The 21,565-nt window shown below is 36.3% G+C and overlaps 2 protein-coding genes across 10 annotated transcripts in view; one reads left to right on the top strand and one right to left on the bottom strand.

The window, feature by feature from the left end:
- ANAPC10 (anaphase promoting complex subunit 10) overlaps positions 1 to 21,565 on the top strand; it is a 331,896-nt gene that overhangs the window by 94,655 nt on the left and 215,676 nt on the right. For 5 of the 8 annotated variants that reach the window (XM_046940063.1, XM_040698887.2, XM_040698884.2 and 2 more), the window contains exon 5: positions 9,728 to 9,812. In XM_046940063.1, the coding sequence (XP_046796019.1) occupies positions 9,728 to 9,812 (85 nt within the window). Of the gene's footprint in view, positions 1 to 9,727; positions 9,813 to 13,309; positions 13,528 to 14,444; positions 16,002 to 21,565 lie in introns of those variants that run through there. The other 3 variants (XM_025149593.3, XM_040698902.2, XM_040698901.2) reach the window with 3 other exon arrangements.
- Positions 1 to 21,565, bottom strand: part of HHIP (hedgehog interacting protein) — a 76,682-nt gene that overhangs the window by 8,944 nt on the left and 46,173 nt on the right. For both annotated transcript variants that reach the window (XM_015276718.4, XM_015276719.4), the window contains exons 5-12: positions 17,320 to 17,471; positions 16,704 to 16,877; positions 15,535 to 15,678; positions 14,527 to 14,648; positions 12,412 to 12,535; positions 11,627 to 11,757; positions 11,002 to 11,083; positions 385 to 533 (exon numbers count right to left, since the gene is read on the bottom strand). In XM_015276718.4, coding sequence (XP_015132204.1) covers positions 385 to 533; positions 11,002 to 11,083; positions 11,627 to 11,757; positions 12,412 to 12,535; positions 14,527 to 14,648; positions 15,535 to 15,678; positions 16,704 to 16,877; positions 17,320 to 17,471 — 1,078 coding nt within the window. The remainder of the gene's footprint in view (positions 1 to 384; positions 534 to 11,001; positions 11,084 to 11,626; positions 11,758 to 12,411; positions 12,536 to 14,526; positions 14,649 to 15,534; positions 15,679 to 16,703; positions 16,878 to 17,319; positions 17,472 to 21,565) is intronic.

The raw sequence follows: 21,565 nt of genomic DNA, 5'->3' as shown, positions 1-21,565 counted from the left end.
CCTGACAAGCTACTCCTATTTGAAATAGACAAGGCAAAATTGAAGGTGGGAGCTGAATGTCCGAACAGTGAATGTGTATTGGTTGGACTTCCTTTCATTTTTATAGTATTGGTGAAACACTAAGAACGCTGTTATCTGTCATACTGCTGTTCTTAGTTGCATTCTGTAATGGTTCACATCGTATTAGTTGTTTTGAGTTTAAATGTTGCACTGACATGAAAACTTATTCTTCTCATACACCTCATGAGATCGGTATCTCTTTTATGTTGTCCTAGAACTAATGGTCAATGACATACATTGAAAAATTCTCTTGGCAAATTATTAAAAGCAAATTATGCCATATCATTGCTTTTCTCAGTTGTTGCTATGAATCTGTATACAAACCAGTTCTGCAGAACTCTCCTTCCCAGCCTTGATTACAGCAGCATTTTCCTGTGGGTGTGCAGTGCCCATTCCGGCAGTGCCTTGAGCATTCAGATGTCAGTATCTGTGCCGACCGAGCTGTTCTTTTGCATTCTTCAGGAACTAAAGGCCTGTATGAAGGCATATGAACCAAGCATATAATTAAAAGCCAGGAACAAGGAGAAAATCTGCTTTCACATGTGAAATAGAAATTTGGAATTTCCACTCAGTATTATTATAGTTGTTTAAAGTGAATTCTGTAAGAATGCGTGGAGTGTAAGTATATTAATGCAATCAGAAAAATCCAAATCTCATTTAATATGAGTGTAATACAAATGCTCTCAATTGGAAACTTAAATACTTTATCATGAGGCCCATTCATTTTCTTGTATTTAGAAAGATATTGAATGAAAATAGAATGCAAGCTTCGTTTTTTATTGAAGGGTAATTCTTTTATAGTACTATCAGTGGGAGAAATCTGTGTTCTAAGAGGATGGCTTTTTTTTTTCTCAAAAACACCAGTGAAAATAAAGGTGGTCTGTTACAGTACAGAAAAATGCAGTATGATTTATTATTCTTTCATACAACTGCCTTCAGAAGTCTTTTACAAGATTAAATAATAGTTCCTGAGACTTCTTGAAGCCTGAACTTGGTGAAAAGAACTTATCACAAGCAGCATATATCTCCAGAGCTCAGGAGATGAATGGTATCAGCAGATTTCTTATGGTGCTCAGGTAGTTGACTTCAGATAGACGGACCCACAGGAAATTTCTGTAAAAAAACTGAAAATCTGTCTTGCTTCCATGGCAAAGTTAAGTGAATGAAGCAGTGGACTTGAATGAAAGATGATATTCTCCAGGAGAAAAAGCCCTATTTTTTCTAGCCTTTGTTTTTCTCTTTTGTCGGTCAGAGTAAGGAGTTGCTTATTTTCAGGCATACTGGACAGTTTATGTTCTTTTCTTGCCTTTTGGAAATGTTGAAATAAGAAAATAGGAATTGAATGCTATGCTCTGATATTTTTGAGAATGGGTAGAGAAAGAGTAACAATTTTTGCTGATGCTCTTAATTTTTGTGTGGATTCCTCCAATTTGAGAATTCACTTCTGTTTGGTGAATGCATATAGGTAGTGAAGAGAATAATCTGAACAGCAAGTTTTATGGCATACATTATGAGAGATGTAATAATTTTACTTCTGTCTACAAACTTGATTTGACTTTAATTTGTGGTCTGGATGCACGTTTAACCATCTGGATCTCAAGAAACACTTTTTTACTAAAGGTGATGGAGCACTGGCACAGGTTGCACAGGGGATGGGGTGATCTTCAGAAGCTGCTTGGGCAGCTGCTCCGGGTAGCCCTGCTGGAGCTGGGGCTGGGGCAGATGGACCCAGGGCGCCCTTCCCACACTGACCATTCTGTGATCATGTAAGTATCTGAAGTATATGCGTGAAAGCAATTCTAGTTTAGATGGCTTAAAATATTTCTCATGCTGTTTTTTTTTTTTTTTTTTTTTTTGAGCTTCTTGGTGTTAGGTCTAATGTAGTACAATTTTTCTGTCAGTCCTTGTTTTGAATGTCTGGTAGCTTTTTTTTTCATTTAGAAAAGCACAGCATAATATTCCTTAATATTTGTATTTGTAGCTCTTAAGTTGGCTAAATGTCCAGATAGAATCCAAACAAAACAAACCAAAAGAAAAGGGTACAAGATAGTAAGAACTGAATAGAAAAAAAACATTGTTTGTTATACTGACATAGGTATTAAATTACATGCAGGCAATTGGAATATCTACTTGTGCACTGGTTACATTATCAAATATTAAAATCCTAGACTGATACACGTGTGTGAGAAAAACAAAAGATCTTGATAGTCTTTGGAGTATGAGAAAGGGGCATGATGGAGGTGTAGAAAACACTGACCAAAAAAAAAAAAAAAGAGGACGAAGATTGGGAATTCTTGTTTACTTCCTGTTTCAAAATCAGAGGAAATGTTGAGGCAAAAATAAAATTTAATTAACTAGTTGAACCTGTGGTTTCTAAGGTACCAGTGAAGCCCATATTAGCAGGATAGCCTTTATCTAGCAGGATTTTGATAAGGTATTTCTAAGCACAATGGGATCATTCAAAGTAATACTAGATAGGGTAAAATTTTATAAGAGAAGTGAGCACGCATACCTAATGTCACAGAATTCCCTCACTAGCTGACTGGGCTTAGATTTTTTTTCACCCATTCTGGCACGCAGCTTTTTAATGGTACATTGCAGAGCTTCTCACATTTTTCTTCGAAGCAGAATAACAGAGCACAGGATCACTGGTTTGTTTCACCCTAGCACTTTCTCTGCTCAGGTTTAATTGCTAAGATGATTATTTAAACATCCATTCAGAACTGGTCCGCCCAATGATGTTAAGAACAGAAAGAATGGGTAGATGTACCATTCGGTGTAGTACCAAGTTCTGATTTCAAAAGTTTCTTTGAGAAACAGATTCAAAACTTCTGTATTATTTAAAGGCTTTGAAATATTATTTGACATCGCTCGTCAAAAATCTCTTCAGCTTTTGTGTTCATGTATTTCCACGCTGTCTTTTAATTATAATGCGTTATTTTTTGACCTGTAGGAAATTCCAGTTCTGTAGTGATGAATGCATTACATACGATCTGTTTAGGGAAGTTCCTGCACTTAAAAATTATATGTGAGCTTCACAGCCAACATTGTTTTGAAAAGAGGAATACAAATGATGTGATTTTCTGTGGAGACCTACACAGATTTAAAGTAAAAATATCTGTCTTCTAATAGCTACCTCAGGAAAAAAAATATGTACAGCCATCTGCATAGGAGGCAACATTCTTTCTTCATCTGTCTCAAAGCCCATTTCTGTCAAGTTATTTTAGATGAAGCCCTCTCTTTTTTGTGCTCAAACACAAGTACAGCATTGTGTTTAGCAGGAAGAATAACCTCAGCTTCCTGGAGCATCTCTTAGAAAAGAGCTCTGGTGGTATCTCTTCAGCCAAGTATGATCTCCTACATCATGATGATATTTTATTTGTGAAGTATTGACTTTATCAATAGGTACAAAACATTTACCTATGATTGTGCTGGAATATTTATGTTCTTTTTATTCATATTTCATTAGGGAGCCACAAATGCCATTTTGTATCCACCACAGCATGACCGGCCACTTCTTTGATTTAAAGTTTTCTAATGCTCTTGGTGCTTGTGAATGTAACCTTGCCTTTTATTCTACCATCAATCAATAACTTGCACTCATCAGCCTTGGATAATATTTATTAAAGGTGGGGTGGAGTAGAAACAAAGATGGAAAAAATTCTGGTTGGCAGAGTGCCTTAGGAGAAGAGTAATACAAATGCAGCTGCAGCAGAATCCTTTTTGTGTGTGAGAAGAATTACTGTTTTTCCTTATTTGTACTATGGGAAAAGGCACACTTCTTTCTCAGGATTGGAATGCCATTCTGGTACAAACGCATATCATGAGAAAGTCTCTGCCCCACAATACTTACACTTTACATTCTTAAGGCTTTAAGGGGTGGAAATTTTCAGGTTCACTGTAAGTGTTTTGAACTGAATCTTACAAAGATAACATAAGTCTCAAAACTGACTGCTGGGACTTGATCTTTCCAGCACTTAGACAGCGTAAGGTTTTGTTTATACAACTAGTGCTTCACTGTGTCTCCTGACATGGAAAAAGGAGGGGAATAGATGGAGCCACACTGTGAGCTGGAGGGAATTTTTTTACTCGTCTCCCTCAATCTATAAAACTCTAAAGGGTACAGCTTGATTACTCTTCCAGTGAGCAGTATTTGGTCCGCAGAAAGTCAGCCAAAAATGTAGCTGATAATGACTATTTATACGGGCTGTACAATTCCAGTTATCTTAAAGAGCTGTTCATATATACAGTATGGTACAGTATATCTTGCTTGTTAAAACATGCTTTCATGAAACTTTGTAACAAATCTAAGTGTATGGAACATGGAGGAAAAGTACTGGAGGCTGGGGCCCTTGCTGGGTCCCTTCACTAACATGCTCAGTGAACTGAGAATTCTTGACTGTAAAATATGGATAATAATTCTGACTGTGTTACTGTAGCTGGTGTAGGCAAGTAACCTCTGTAGTTAGCTTTGAAGCATACCAAAGTCTGACAAGCTTTATTAGATTAGAACTCATCATATAATTGCTTAGAATTCCATGCTTTCCTTCATACAGCTTTTCACTGCTCCACTGAGTGTGCAGTGATTTAGTTGTTGTATGTGTTAGCCTGTAACTCAGATATATGTAAATCAATGCAAATGGAGGGTCAAATTCATCAGTAATACAATGGCACTGAACAGAAAATAGTTCCTCTATCATGCCCTCGACACAATATTAACAATCTCTACTTTCCCACCAAAGTGGAAAAAAAAAGAAGGCAAAATTCTTGGATGTTCAAATTCTACCAAGTGAGAGGGCCATAGAAATCCTGATTGTGGTACAAAATATGTGAAAATAAAATTATACTTCAGTTAGCTGCACACAAGATATTAGTTATTATTAGAGTGATGCCCTAAAGTTTACACACTAGTTTATATTTTTCCTTTATAAGGGAAAATGTCAAGAAAAAATAATTTTGCTTCATTGTAATTTACTACTTGTCACAGAATAAATATAGCATCTCTTCAGGTACAGTTTCTAAAATTAAAAAGTATACCTTTAGTCCTGGGAGAGATGCCAAAAGCTCGTTACTTGTCTCCAGATTTACTACATGGGAATAATGTGGAAAAAACTCGCAGCTTTTAAGATTTAAACTCAGCAGCATATCAAATTTATTCTTATATGGTATACTTGTTCATGACCTCTAGTCTTAAGAAATTCTGTCATGTTTGAGAACTAGTCCCCAGTGAAGCCTGTATCAATGTTAATAGCTAAGAGGTCAATGCAACTGCTAAACAGTTTGTATTACTGTCAGGGTGGTCATGAAAACAACACCTGCTGCATGAGCACTTGGCAGCTGGGTCAACAGGCACTGTGGGAATTTATCAATTTAGGGGGCCACTTGCATAACACTTTGACTGATGAATTGGGAAAGACTGGCTTACTGGGCTAAAGCTGCTCTATTATGTATGACTTTCTTTAGGATGGCAGAGGCTTCCTGCAGGCTCCAGAAAATAAGCAGAAGATAAACGGAGCTGGTTTTGCCTTATAAAGTGATAAAAAGTGAGAATTCCCTAATAGCCAACACTAGAAAGACTTAGAAAAATGAAAAAAAAAAAAATCCCAAACCAAAACAAAAACTTTTACAGTCAGTGAGCTGTGATGTGATTGAAAAAAATCCTTAGGTTTTTCCATCGTGGTTACAAAGGAGTTTTTGTCAAGTACTTCTGTAAAGTGAAACTCTCTAGACTGGTATTCGCAAAAAGCTCTAATTTCTCTTTAGTGTCTCTTATGGGAATAGTAACTGCATGTGGGTAGGTAAATGAGATAAGAATTTTGCATGCTACGGCTAAGCTAAACATAATTAGACATTAATTCTGGCTTTCCATTCCCTCAAATGACTTAAGGGATAGTAACTTTCTGAACAGAAAGAAATCATATGGCCCACCTGGGTTGGTGAGAGCATTCACCGACAAAATTTGCTCATTCTGCAGACAGCCTGAGGTAGTAGCTTCACCATATTTATGTACTATATAAACTATATATACTATAGCCCATCAGAACTATGTTGTTGCAGATCACTCTAGTATTGTATGTTTCTGAGCTTCCTTTTTCAGAGTAATTAAGGTCTTCAAGGTGGCTGCGCTTTCACGAATAGTGCTTTTACACCTTACAATCAAACACTGTTGTCTCGTGGTAAAAAATCAAATCGCTAGCATTCTTGTCAAGAGGCTGAACACTGTCAAAATGAGATATAACCTAGATATAGTTCAGTAATGTTTGAAATCGTTCTGTTTGAAAAGACTCTTTGATAGTGGACATCTCAGAAGGCAGTGTTGGAAATGATGATGAAGAGAATTACACACTCTGGAGAGGCATGAAAGAGGAATGAGATGGTTTGAATCAAGTTCAAGTTTCAGCCCAGTGGAAAGCAGCTATTCTGGCTGTTGATAGAAAACACATTGAGGTCCAGATCTATAAGGTGTTAAACATATGGAGAGGAAGAGGAATTCTTCTTAATTGTGCAAGGACACTTACTTAAACTCCACCTTCCTTTCTAAAAATTATCTGCTAGCTCCAGTGAGCCACACTGTTCAACACTGTCATTTATCAACTTTGAAGCTGTGGTATAGACAGTTGCAAAGATAACTTCAGAGGGAAACAGCAGAGCATGACTATCCTTCAAACTCCTCTGTGTTTAGTCTCATCTTTTAAATGGAATTCTTTTGCATTCCCTGTCACTTTTCGCTGTGCTTTCTCCCTACCTTCTCTGAACCTTGATCATTTTATCTAGAATCTGCTTAGGAGTAAAAGCAATCTTAAGTGTTCTAAGAGAAGACTCACAAAGCCACACTATGGCTGTGCTACCAACTTACGCAGTTTGTTTTCTTTCTTTCTTCTTGGTTTGCCCCCCCCGTATGGTTTTCATAGAACAGCTGGTAGTAATGTTTATATTACAGCTGATACAAACTTATCAACGGATATTTCCTATTAAAATACGCATTTTCTAATGCTGCCTGCATCTGATTTTCTCCTCTCACGATACGAAAGGATTATATTTTCATTTCTAACAGGTTTGTCTTCCATTTTCTGTTATTGACTAACTTGAATATTTGGGCTAAAACATTTTCTCTATCATCATTTATATAATTATTTTTTCTATAAATGTTTTAGTGATTACTGTTAGAATGTAGAAATAGATAGACAGAAAAATTATAGGAAGCATAAGGCTAGGAACTTTTTCTTTTTTTTGGTCACAAAGAGAATTTATAAAATGCTTTTAATTTGCACTGATCTTTTAGAACAGCTGACCATCTCTGTCTTTTATTTGAGAATTATGTGCCATTGCTCTTTCTCCCTCTGTTTTCTCATTTGTTCCCAGCCTTTGAAAGTATCTTACTGCTCATAATGTTCCATTTTCTTTTTTCTTGATAGCCATCAATGAATGGCTGTATTTTTAACTTAGGAAATTAAAAAATCTGTTATTTTAACTGATTTATCCTTTTTTATGTGTTTGTAATTCTTAAGCCTTCCCTTATCTCCTCCAATTGGAAAGCTATATAGGGTATTACCTATACTCTTCACTCTATTCAGTTGTGCTAATACGTGGTATATATATGTTTTGCAGTGCCTCATATACTTGGCTTTTAAATTCAGGTTATAATTTTTCAGTTTCTGATTTATCACCACGTTGTCTAAGAGCTCATCAGCATGTAATTATAGCAACACTGTTATGGAGAGAGGGATTATTTAGTTCTGTGTTTTTCACAGGAGGCTGTTTAGTTATTGACATGAAGTAAACAGGTTTCCTGTGGTACCCTGTATTCTGTGTTTCAAACTAGTTTGGTGGAGGTGTTCTCATTCTCTGTGTTTATCATATTTATTCATTTTCACATATCAACTCCTTGTAGCCCCTCATTTTTATCACATCTGAAAGGCTTTAGGATTGGACCTTCCCATTACTCATAAGTGAAGATTCATGCAAAGAGTTCCTTGGAGTACTCTCATCGTCTGCTCTTCTCATGTTTTAACAAGCCCACTTCTTTTGAAAACTTTCTACTGGTAGTGATATCCAAGTAATAGGTTTCTTTCTTGAGCTCTTTGAGACAAGGAAGCCAGGGTCACAGTTATGCTTGAGAAGAAGTTTGGTTATGCGCTACTTTTCTATAAAGATCAAATGAAACAAAATCCTGCATCTCTTTGTAACATCTATTGTTTAGAATAAAAGGGTAATTTTGTAAGCTTGTAGTAGCTTATGAACAATCACTAGAAGATTGTTTTGTTGCATGAAGTTTTTAATTTCCAGCAAGGAATGATAATTGTACTCTTCTGTAGTGTCCCATACATGGAAGACACTCTCTGCAAATAGATTAATCTGCCAGGGGCCACCCCTCACAAAGCTTTGTTATGAATTTCTAAGCAATGAATTTCTAAGATGTGACAAATCAGTACCTCAGTAACTTTATACCTGATGCTCATAGCCTACGTGTAGCACTTTCGTTTTGTGTTTTAGAAAGCTCACTGTGCTAGACTTTGCACTTTTGTTTGATGTTTTTGTAAGGTATGTAACCTGAAGAAAGCATTAAACAGAACAGCAAAATATAACTATGCAAAAAATATTAGCTTGTGATTAATAATGAATATATTATTATTAATTAATAGAGCTGTACATAAGCATTTGCCAAAGCCATGGAATTTTTAAATTGTTTAGAAGTGTAATATGAAATTTGTGTGATGTGGTAAGTAGAGCTGCAGTGCTCTTTTCTGAAAGAAACTGACTATCTTTCATTTAAAAACCAGCAGTGGTAATGAGATGAAAAAAAAAACCCAGCCAAACTCAAAACTTTGCCTGAATGAACACTGTCCATGTTTCTAAAAAGTGTTACCAAACGCTGCATCCCTTTGCCATAGTCTGTTTAGTCTCAAACGCATGCCAATTTACAGAAGTATTTTATAGTTTTCTGGTTACTTTCACCAGTAACCAAACACAGTCTTGACCGTTTTCCATACATGAAAACAGCCAAACGTGAGTGCAGCAATGGGAGGTCTGGCCTTTCAGGTATGTCAGCTGAAGACCACCCTACTGGAAGAGGTAACGAGAACAAAAAGCCGAGGTCAAACAAGGCAGCCCCATGTAATTAGATACTAATAGTGGATTTAGGGTGTAAAATTCACTTAAAACCATACACCATCAGTCTAAACAATCCCAATAAGAATGGCAAGTTTTGTTCTAAAAAAATATTTTTAATACCAGAAAGCATAAATAAAACATCCATAATAGCCTTGACTGACAGACTGCAGTAACATCTGCTTCCAAATTAGTTGCCATAGATTTGGGTAGCATAACTAAAAAACAGTGAAACTCAACTGTGACTTGTAGTAAGTACAGTGTGCACCCAGCGTCATGAATTTCTTATCAGTTTTATGCATTGTCTTAATAACAGTTTTTTGAGATTAAATTCCAGCAAGAAAATAAATGCTTCTGTTATACAGTCAACATCAAAATAAAAAAATGTATGTCTGGCTGTAAATGATGCTCAAGGGTAAACATGCTGAAGTAGACGATGAACTAAATGGATAATAATCTAGGTTGTTTTTGTGGGGATGATGAGTTCAAAGTAATTAGTATGACAGACTTGATTTCTGTTGGCCCTTTCATTTTGTGTTAATTTTTGATGTTTTTGCAGAATGGATGTGGCTTTTCATGCCATGGACTTGGTGTCATGGAGCAGCAAGATCCATCACAAAGGAAATGGTTTTTCACCAGTCAAAGTAAGTGCTTACAACCTTCTCTTATTGCTGCTGGGGCTGCATAGCGGACTAGCTTTTTGCAATCTTTCCTGGTTCCCTGACAGTCTCATAGCTGTAGCTGCTTTGTAAAGTACTTGAAAGTAATCACATCCCAAGAAACTCTGGTTTGGTAATTTTCATGTATTCTAGTTTTACAGCTGGTAAATTAGACTAAATAACTGTACCAATTATATTAATTTTGTATCTTGTAAATCATTTGGGTGGGATTCATAAGCCTCTTGGAAACAGCAGATGAAACAAATGTTTGTGACTTGAGTGTATTTTTGTCACATGGTCCAAGGATGTAAGTTTTCTTTCATTGGATTCTTTTGTGCTCCAAGCCTTCCCAGTTTGATACGGATGAATGCAGGGACATAGAAGGAACTTGAAAACTAGTAAGCAGTAACAGAATACAGCCACTGAGGACTGGGTCCTCTGTATTCTTCTCAGTTGGTAGCATCTTCTAGACAACAGCAGAGATTTTTGGGAAAGACTGAATTTGTCCCTCAGAGCTGGTAGCAAAACTGAAATTGTGAGGAAGTGAAACTGGAACTGACTGGGTAGTAGCTGGTGAAATTACTGACCTAATTATCTCTGCAGTAGCTTTCCAGTATACAGAGTAGACATTGTCAACCAGTACTAATCTTTGCTGCCAGCTCTATTTGTGAACTGTCACAGTGCAATGGCAGGCAAGGCAGCAGTAGCCTTGGGAGGAATTCTAGTATTCTGCCTTCTATAGGCATTGTATAACCTTTGTAGCATCTACAAGTCATTTGGCTTTGGAACTACCAGCAGCATCTTTTACTTGTGCTGATCCATATGGTTCCATTTTAAATGTGTCTAAACTTCAATGAAAACATACAAAAAATGTGAATCTTAAGTGGAGAAGTGGTCAGCACTTAGCATGATGTTAAAGTGTAAAAATTAGAGACAACTACACTTCTTCTGTTCTGACAGTCACTTTCTATGAGAGTGATTATTTCAGTGAATTTATCCTACTTGCTGCTGATGTTACATTTGCTTATAAGAAACCTCTGCACTAAAAATATTCCTTCTTACTTAATGTAAGTATTGTACAGTGCAGCTACATGGAAAGAACTACATTTTTTGTTTTTTTGTTTTTTAAGCTGTTGAAGGGAAGACCAATCTTAGGGACTAGTGCAGTGCTCACCTTTTTGGGTCAATGATCTTGTAGAGTTTTCCATTGTGAGTCTGTGTCATACTTTTACTGCTTGATAATATGTAAATCTCGCCTGTTAAAGAAATCAATACATTAATTAGTTCTCATTTCTTAAGATGTCAAACACTTGTGATCTAGCTATATGTGCACAATGAGGTTAAAAATATTTTGGAGAAAACACTCATAGCTGAAATATACTACAGAATCATTGCTATCTGAAAATTTAAACAATTTAATCTGTTTTTTCATATTGTACCTAATTGGTAAAAAATATATGATGGAGGACTTATGTATTGAAAACGAGGATCCATCTGCTCAAGCAATACCTCTGCCCATCTGTAACACTGGAAATAAAAACAAGCATATGACTTGTGTCAGAGTGAGTGACAGAGTTCACAGAATGTGAGAGAAAATAAGAACCTTTGACCCTTTCTCTTAACAGCTCTTCTTACACAGCTGGTAAGGTGTGGATGAAACAGCAGTGTAGACAGCTTTGGCAAAGGGAAGCCAGCCTTCAGATTTCTTTTTTTTAAACATTTACTGTGGTTTCAAATGGTTTAGCTAGTAATACTTATAAGACTTATAATTTAAAAACATATATTTTTTTTCTATTTACCTAGTTCATCTTCACCAAATCCCAAGACAGGGCCTGAAAAGAAACCTCTACATGAACCGCTGTTGCCAAGACAGAGGGGTTTCTCTTGCCACTGTTTAGTTGCAGGATTCTGTTGCAGCGTTAAAAAATTTCTATATTCAAAGACACAGAAAGCAAATTGTTATATTACGTTCTGAGTATAGAATTTTCACTGTCCAGATAAATAAGTAAACATTTGCAGAAAGTAGCTCCTTAGGTAGATCTACGCAGTTCATCATCTTATTTCCTGCCTGTTATTTTTCAGATCCTAAAAAGCATAGAATTTCCCTTTCTGTCATTCAAACATTACAAGATTAGGTTTTGCTGCATTATATCTAGTCATTTGTGAATGCTGACCTACTTGGCATGGGAAAACTATACTCTTGCAATTAAAAAGCGTTTGTTTTGCTCCATCAGTATTTCCATAAAACCCAGAAAGCTTTCCTTATCTCATCAGTTAGATCAGTTTGGCAAACAATTCCATGATTAACACTTATTTCCATTATAATGTAAATGATTAATGTAAAGTGTGAAGTTAGTGTCTTTGTCTTTACTTTGGTCCAGGGATTACAAATGTCACCTATGTTGCCCTTCATTAGAATGTCGTGCTGCTTGATTCCAAATGTAGAATTTAATGTACATCATCACTCTGCTACTTCAACAAAGCGACACAATATAAAAAAGTCTGTCATTGTTCTTTCATACAGGAAGCTCATAACAAAATATACCTCATTTTATGTTTAAGGCTGAAATTATAAGAAACTTACCCATTGCGGTCTCCAAATACATAACTTCCGTAGAGCCTTTCAGACTGGCAACCTCGATAGACAAATCCACCGACCAACGCTCCACTGCTGAATGGTTTGAATTCTAAAAGTGAAGGCTCACTTTCTAAAAAGGAACTACCATATTGTTAGATCATATGCAGTTTCATGTTTTGATTCACATTTATGAGAAGGGTTATTACTTTCAGAAAGAAATCAATTCCCTTTATATGATCCTCAAAATTCAAGATGTATAGCTGGAAATTAAGCATTAGGAAAATCAGAAAATTGCAATGAAAGCTGTTTGTGAAACAATTAATTAGGAATTTAGGTAGGAGACACTATAATTACCTTCTTCCGTGTGCACAGGCCAAGAGAATAAAACTATATCAGGATTAGGTCAGGCTTCCATTTAAGTTAACGTGATTACTGCTATTAACTTTTATGTGTCAATACAGTCTACAGAATAGATCTCTTGAACTTCAGGAATACAATTAAAGTCCCTTCACTGAAAAGGGGGCTTATACTTCACCAGTACCCAAGAGCACAAATTCCAGTGATTTTCAGCAGAACTTGTTTTCAAAGCCATTCAGTGGTTTAAGAAACTCTTTCAAATCACATCTGTGAATACATTATGTGTGTTGTGTGCCATAAAACACTAATATTGCTGGATGTAGCTTTTTATGGTAATTTTTTGTGCTGCTATTTTAATTGTAGTTCCTATGCTTTTTTTTTTAACAAAGCTACAATTTAGTCACATCAAGGAATATCTTTGATAACGTTTCAGTGTAAATGTGCCTATGCATTCAGATATTGCTTAGGGTAAATGTAGGCTCAGATTGAAATGCCAACTGCATAATTTTTAATTAAGCCACAGCCAACAGAACCTTTTGTCTCATAGGAGCTTTGTTTTTAGTTGGAGTGCTCTCTGCAGGTCTTTGAAAAAGGAATTTCCCAGATTGTTCTACAAGAGTAAAAGCTGAAATTCTGTGCTGGAGAAAAGGATGATGAGCATTTTTTATTTAAGCAGTTGACCCACAGCCTCGTATTAAAATTGGCAAGCTGTTCTGGATAGACACAATATTGCTTAGTTTACTCTGCAATAAAGATGCAGTCAAAATTCCATTGGAGCAGTGGTTTACCAAATACTGTTCTTTGGTTTGGCTTTCATAAAACGCACACAGAAAATACATGCAGTAACTGAAGTAGAACAATTGCATTACACATTGGGACTATGATACTAGTCAGCACAACTGTTTTACTGGGGATGTGAATAAAACTTTAAAAAGTTATGTTCCAGGAAATAGGTCGGTTCTTGACGCTTTTACACACCTTTGAAATTTACCACCTTTACCACCATGAATTAGGAGCTGCTAAATGGTCAAACAAGACAGATGATAGCTCAGATTAAGTCTTCTGGCTCGCCTGACCTAGCAAATGATCTTGGTATCAGAGTTAAACATTAAAGCTGTGAGAGGCAATCATACTGATTCAAGGAGCACATAAAACACTCTAAAATTTTAGCTTACTAATTGAGTGTGTTTATCCTATTGCAGTCTGAACTAATCCTTTATTATGAAGTAGTAGCATAGTGCATTTCTCTAAGTAAGTTGTTCATTTTTGGTAACATTTAAACACAGAGCTCAGTCATTTCCCTGTTTGGCTTTAGTCTGTTGTTGTCTTTCTCATTTTTTCCATTATAGGAAGCACATTACACGAGGTTTCCATTCTGTACCTTACAAGGTTATTTGTGAATGACTAAGTATACATTTTCACCACCTCGTGATATTCCGAAATCTTTTCCTTATAAGCTGTCATTTGCAACTACAATGAGATCTTTGAGTGACTGACAACTGGCATATTTCTCAAATCCTATTTATAGTCACTTAATTTTTTTATTTTTTATCTTTTATCTTCTTGTACTTCAGTTATATCTTTTATAGGTTACCTACAATGCAGTCAATGCAGTAAGTTACCTATCATGGCTTTACCATCCTTTATCTTTTGTTTTCTGCTTTCCTTTTATTATTCCACAGTCACAGGAGCCTCCTGTTTCCATTAGCTTTACCCTGGATGGAACCTCCCACTTCGGTTAGCTTTACCCTGGATGGAACTTACCATAGTCTTTACCCTTTATTATCTGTAAGATTCTTGCTGAAGATCTGTTCTTTCCATTTGAATCTGAGCAAAGTATTGTTAAATTGATGTTTACATCTGCTGGGTGGTGATCCACAGCACATCTTAAAACAAAAAACAGAAGAAAATCCATGAGATTTACAAGCTCATAATGTGTAATTCTCTAACGATACTATGAAGCCTAACATCTTGAAGGATTATTCTTTGTTGCTTCTACTCCTTTGAGGGACATGCTTCATAACAAGCCAAAATATCTGTCTGAGAGGTGCGTCAGATCTCTACACAAGAGATAATATCTTTCCCGTCCCTGCACCACGGGGAGCAAATCTGTACTTTTTCCTAGTGATGGAATGTACTCTGCTCAGTATCACTGGAGATGAACATTGCTTTAGCCAAGCTAGGTGAGAAATTTTTGACTGCTAAGAAGTCCAAGAATTTACTCCTTATCTGAACAACTTGAATTTCTCATTTTTTTCAAACGATGACTTTAAATGTCACTTCAGTACTACCCCCCACCTAATTTGCTGAGTTATGTGTTGTTTAGTTAAAGTGTTGCTTTCCTCCTTGTTGTTGTTTAGATTTCACCAGATGTTCTCAATTTTTTTCTATGCCTTTTTTTTTCTCAGTCAAGATTCTACTGTTCTAATTTCTCAGATTCCAATCCCAGCTATGTTTTCCCATCTCTCAGCTTTAAGTTCTCCTGTTTCATAGAAAAAGGAAACATAGAGGAGAAAAAAAACAAAACATGCCAGTACTTTGTTTCTGTCATTTCAAGTCTTGACTTTTAAGAGTTATACATTCTCTCCATTGCTTTTGTCAATGTACAGTTGTTTATAACTGTGACATATATGTGGACATGGAGAAGTTGCAGTTAAAAAGTTCATGAGTGCCTTTATTATGCAGATTTTGCTAGCAGATTAGATAAAATATTTCTGGCTGAAAACAGTACCTGCTCTAGATTAATTCCATTTATAATTGCAATGTGCTTACCGGCCTGGATTGTGGAGTCCGTGTGCAAAAATTTCAGGAGGTTGGTTTGTGCTATTAAAATGTGGGTTGCTCCGTGGTATGGAATAAGGGACACTGCACAGGTCAGTATTTACATCGAGGCGTAATACAGAACCTGTAAAATCACTGAGAAAGTTGGAGGATAAAATAATTGTTTTTTAAAAGTATTTTGCATATAATGCTACAATGACCAGTAAAAGAAACCACCTACTTTACTTAATAATCACATCTGGTTTGGTTTTACAGCATGTGTGAGTCTTAAGAACTGTAGTAGAACTCACTGAAGATTCATTTTGGTTAATATGTCTCATTGTTATGTCTACAGCAGAACTCTTCTGACCACTCTGCTGAGTAGCAACTTGGTAACAAAAACAACTTTCTTTATCACAGTATCTGTTTCAATCTCTCTCATATTCTATATTAATTTAAAATAAAGTACAAGCACTGCTCTCTTGTCTTGGTGTTAAGCATATCCTCTCTGTAAGTCAGGAGCACCTGTTATTCCATGGAGCCAAAGAGGCCTTTGAGTAGAGTAACTCCTTTCACGTCTGTAAAGGCTCAGTACTACTCTTTCTCTAAATTAAAGCAAACTTTGGGCCAACATTTTGCAGTTCTGACATAGGATGGGGCTTTGGGCAGCCTGATCCTGTTAAAGGTGTCCCTGCTCATCACAGAGGAACTGCCAACTCAACCAAGCAATTATGTGATTCTATAGCATAGTGTCATGGGGTCAAAGCTGTTTGAGAAAACTGTGTAAGCAAAACCAAAGCACTATTGCTAAATACATTCTCTAGACATTTTCCTAAGTGATACAGTGTTGTTATTGACTCTGGTATGTGTCTGTTGGAACATTTGCTCAATAAAGCTGTCTTGTTGATAGAATAATAGTCTGGAAAAAAATATGCCTAATCTTTGTTTAAATAGAATTAGATACGCTAGTGAGGACTTCAATATTTACAGGTGTTTGATAGCAAACACCTACAACAAGTCTCTAAGTAACAAGATTGTTCTGAAAGTTAACTGTTTGCTTAATTCAGGTGCTGAAAATAGTGAGGTGATATAATTAAGGAAGCGTGAAAAGTATTTTTGCTGACAACTGTTAGTCAATTTTGAGTGTGACTCCAAAGTCTATCCACTGGTGGCTTTTGTACCTTAAACCATCCATTTCTTCCATATCGTCGAGGGTAATCATGCCATCTCCAAGGAAAACGTATAAGAAACCATCTGGGCCAAACAGAAGCTGCCCTCCTAGATGTTTTCGATGTAGTTCTGCTACTTCTAAAAACACTCTGGCTGTTCTTATATCAACTTGTTGTGGATTTTTCCTGCAATGCAAAGATATGAAAACAGTTTTCACAGCTCACTATCATTGGCTTTCATTCTAAAAATAAATGTGAGTCATTCAAATCATACTTTAAGATGAGGATGTTGTAACTGGGTATAAAAATGTCAAACAATAATTTCTGAGAAATTGCAATTTTCCAGCATTCTCAAAAAATTATTTTGCTTCCCATACACAAGTAGGAAATAAATATAATTTGAAAATAACAGAACAAATAGGAAGAAAGAGTCTTAAAACAAATAAATCAGTATACTGACTGGTGTTCCAAAACTACTGTTTGAAATAAATATCAGCAATAAATATTCTGCAACTGCCCAAGTATATGCTTTGTAAATCTGGTGGTTCATTTTAGAAGCAGGCTATACTAAAATGAGGAAGGTTGCTGGTAAATACATAATTTGTGAATTTTAGACTTCTACTGATACCTGGATACTGTGTATTCTACCACCCTAAGGATGTGATCATGAGGTCCAATAGCCCACCGTTCTTGGTTGGTGGTATAAGACACATACAGCTTTCCATTTTTCTTGTAATTGGGATGGAATGCAAGGCTTAACAGTCCTCTTTCATCTCCTCCCTGCAGTCAAATGAAAAACACAAAGAATTGTGAAGTTAATTATGTTCTTTATTGTGTTGCAGCTGGAACCAAAAAAAAAGTTTCTTTCTTGTGGATAATCTTTGCCCAAACTCTTTTATTTCTTTCCTGACTACTGCACAAAAAGGATTATAAAACATTTCACTTTGGGGAACTCTTTAAGTTAGAACAAGACAATTGTCTCATGTAGTTATCTATGCACAAGTCTCTTGCACCATTTTTGTGGAGTGATTTGTGTATGTAATCTTTGGGAAGCCATGAAGACAATTTTAAGTGCTGTGAAGGATTCTTTGCTGGGTTACTAGGTTGCTTGTAATTCGTAGAGGACAAATAAAAAGGTCTATAATCAGCAGTCGGTTCTAATCCAAGTATCCAAAACCTAAAACACAGTGCTTGCTGCCAGCTCCCACTGTCTTGGCAATATGTTTAGAAAACAGTTAAATTGCTTGTGTAATATGTAAACCTTTGTTTTACCCTGGAGGCAGCAACATCAGTTGTCACAACTATGGTGGTCTGTTCATCATAGCTAGTATACTGTAGGTAATAAGCAGCCTTGGTCTCCGTACAGAGAAACCATAGTTTTTACATGTGGTCCTTCGATGGAAAGGTTTTTGTTATTTTTTTAAATAAAAATAGAAAAAATCTCCAAACAACTTTCTTTTGTTATTACGTTTGCCACGAAGATTAGTACAGCTATATGTTAAACATCAAATCCATGTAATGTACTGTGACAATGCACAAACAGTATGTATTTAAATAGAAGGCAATTTTCTCCTCTGGCTTCTAAAAAAGTATGTAATGTTACTATGACTAAAATTTTAGTTGTATAAATTAAGAATAAAACTTTAACTTCATTTGTTTCTCCATAGGTAGTTCTGAGAAGTAAAGCTGATGCGTAGAAATAAACAGAATATTTAATTAGCAGTTCAAATTCAGTTCAGCGATGTGGTTATTCACAAGCTGATAGTTGTTTTGGAATTTAACTCCGGGTCTGTCAGCCTTTCAAAACCAGTGGTTCTGTTGTAGATTCAAGCACTCTGGCTGTACTCGTAAGCAGACAACGTTTTGCAACTCTACCACATCCATGATAAGTAATTTTAAACTAGAACAGAGAATGAAGCTTTTTAAATGTATCTGCAGTTCCAAGTGATGGATGAGCCTGTCTTCCTAATGAAAGATGTCTCACAAAAGCCCTAATTGGGAAAGTGCACAGTTTAACTTATTTTAATTTGATAGAATTGCCATCCTTCCTCTTTAATCACAACAACCAAAGAGAAACCTGATTCAGAAATGGAGATGTAAATAGGTCAAGTTATTTCCATACAAAAAGATTTGTGCAGTGAAATCTGAATCCTCCTAAGTTAGAGACAGACAAAATTTGCTAATTTGTTTGCTTGAAAAAATTTAGATTTGGGGGTTATCTGACAGGTCAGATTTGATAGTCTTGTTACAGCCTATCAGTTGCTGTCACTGTGGATGAAGGGACTGGTAATCTAGTTCCTTCTCCTTTGCAAGCCAAAAATAATTCTGCAGCTGAGTCTGAACTGATTGTAGATGTTATTGTATGAGTTTCTAAGAGTTTTGACCAAACTGCTCTGATGAAGTCTGAAGTAAATAGAGGCAAATCAGTTGCTTTGGGAACAGTAAGGCATATTGCAAAGATTCCTAATGGATGAATCTATCTGTTGTGCCCAGACAAAGACAGTCCTATTTCATCTCCTGAGACTTGAGTGCAACTCAATTAAGGGCCCAGGAATGTCAATGAGTCACACTAGGCCTGCCATTCAAGGTGAGTTATTAGAAGTAATAGTTAGAGAAGATCATTCTGTTACTATGCTGCAGATTTTATTTAGCACTCAATGTCACGGGAGCAGTCTCAGCATGAAAGTGAAGTTGTTGAAAGAACAAACAGGTGAAAGTTGAATTAAGAGCTTTTAATGAAGTACCCATGAAGTAAGAACTGGACAAATGAATGAAACACAGGACCTCTGAGGTATGGCAAGTTGCATTCATAGGATCAGGCCAGTATTTCTAGTAATTGCAGTTTTGCATTATCTACTAGTCTGCAATATATTACTTACTTTGTATCTGCAATGCGCCTATTGCTTCCTGAAAAATCATGCTGCTTTCTGTTTTTCAAAGTAACCAAATCCCACCGTACTCTAAAAAGTCAATTTGCTCTTGCATTTAATCAAAATGTTGTAAAGATTCTGAAATCAGCGCAGCATCAATCCATTAGATGACACAGTCAGTTAGAAATCTAGCTGAGTTCTTCCATACTTATTTTTTCTGGGTTTGGAAAACCATTGTTCATGTGTATTTTCAGCTTTATCACTGGAAATAATAGGTTTGCATATCATTTCCAATTTCATCACTGCCACAGTTTCCATAGCTTTTGAAATTATTTCTGTTGTGCAAGAAAGTAGTATCATTTTCTGTAGTATTATACATCTTACATTTTGGATAAATTGAGAGATGTGCAGTAAAATCCCTTCAGTATTCATTTTGGTACTGTCAAACCGAGTAATTATTTACCAAATTTCAGATTTTCCCTTACAGAGTTATTCTCATTTCTGCTTTTCATCAGTGAACTTTGGATGTCTCCTGTGAAACCTGCAACCACAGGCTTTGTTCTTTGGCTTTTTTAGGGTTGGATACTGCACATCAAATTTCTATATCTTTCTCTTGGCATCTTAACTTCTTGACATTTTCTTCTTTTCAAGTTGCCCCTTAGATGAAGCCAGCACCATTGAGCTGTGTATGAAATATTAGCGTATATTGTTCTGCACTACACTGTTTGAGGGAATAATGTTTAAGAGTTCCCAGTTGTGTAAGGAAGGTGAGAAGAATGAAAGAAACCTTCTTATTCCATTGGGCTATCTGTTCAGGACAAAGAATGATGATTGGCTGAACTGAGGATTAATTATCTAAACATGCTGTGGACTAGGGCCGATGTTCAATCTCTATCGTAACTAAACCTGGAAGCTCACACTTCTGATGTCCACCCATGTAGCTCTTTAGCTTGTACACTCTACAACTCATGGTAATTGCACATTTTGCATAAATGGTATGTTTCTTTCAGCACTGATTTTCCTTAAGGCCAGATTTTAAACTTCATCTAAAGAGTTATGTGAAATAAAAAGCTTACCTTTAAAAACCAGTTTGATCGAATTTAGGACTGCAATTATTTTAATCAGAATTACATTATCATAAATCAGCACAAAGCTGGGTAAAGATTAATTGCATATATTTCACTTTAAATCTTTCTTTTCATTTTCAAACGGTTGCTTAGATACATTATGTTAGCTCTAAAAGAATATTTTACTAGGAAGCAGTGATATTATGTACCAGTGTTGTATTATAAGTTGTTATACATAGATCACTCCGAAAGTAATGCTGCCTGTTTATTTCTGTGGAAACTACAACAGATACAAGGAACACAGCAACAGGGTTTGACACAGCAAATCTGCAGCGGCAAAACACTATTTTTCAGCATAGCCACTACCATGAGCTATGCATTTTTGCCACCAGTGAACAAGGGCCTGCGTGCTGCACTTGTAAACATCTGCACCAGTGGAACTGACCCACTGTCACTGTCACCACTGCTGAAGTGCACCACTCACTGCCTCACTGTGCTCATGGCCACTGTTTGGTCTCCAGAAATGTTCAGCAAGTATCAGCGATGTCAGTGGGTGCCATTTCCTCCACATGGAGGAATTCAGTGACACATCTTTGTTACGTACCCACTTCCATGTCAGACACCATTTTATCAGACTGCTCCTCTGCTGCCATCTGTCACAAAGCAACAGCACAGAACGGAATATTGGCGGGACGGGTCAACCTCTGCTGCTGTACCACCAACATCCATCTCTGACACCGTGGCCAACATAATAAAATGGGAGGCATTACTTTCGGAGCAGTCCTCATACTCAATTACAGAAACATATATAGCAGTTATTTTTCAGAGATGCTGCCATTTCACGATACAAACGTATGTATTATTTCCTTTACTGCATTGAGTATTGCATGGGAATACTTAACTAATATCACTAACACTAGGCAGTTCACTTAAAGTG

The sequence above is a fragment of the Gallus gallus genome, chromosome 4 (assembly GCF_016699485.2).
Source record: "Gallus gallus isolate bGalGal1 chromosome 4, bGalGal1.mat.broiler.GRCg7b, whole genome shotgun sequence".
Taxonomy (NCBI): Eukaryota; Metazoa; Chordata; class Aves; order Galliformes; family Phasianidae; genus Gallus; species Gallus gallus.
The sequence above is the reverse complement of the archived record's forward strand: the minus strand, read 5'-3'. Positions and strand labels throughout refer to the sequence as shown.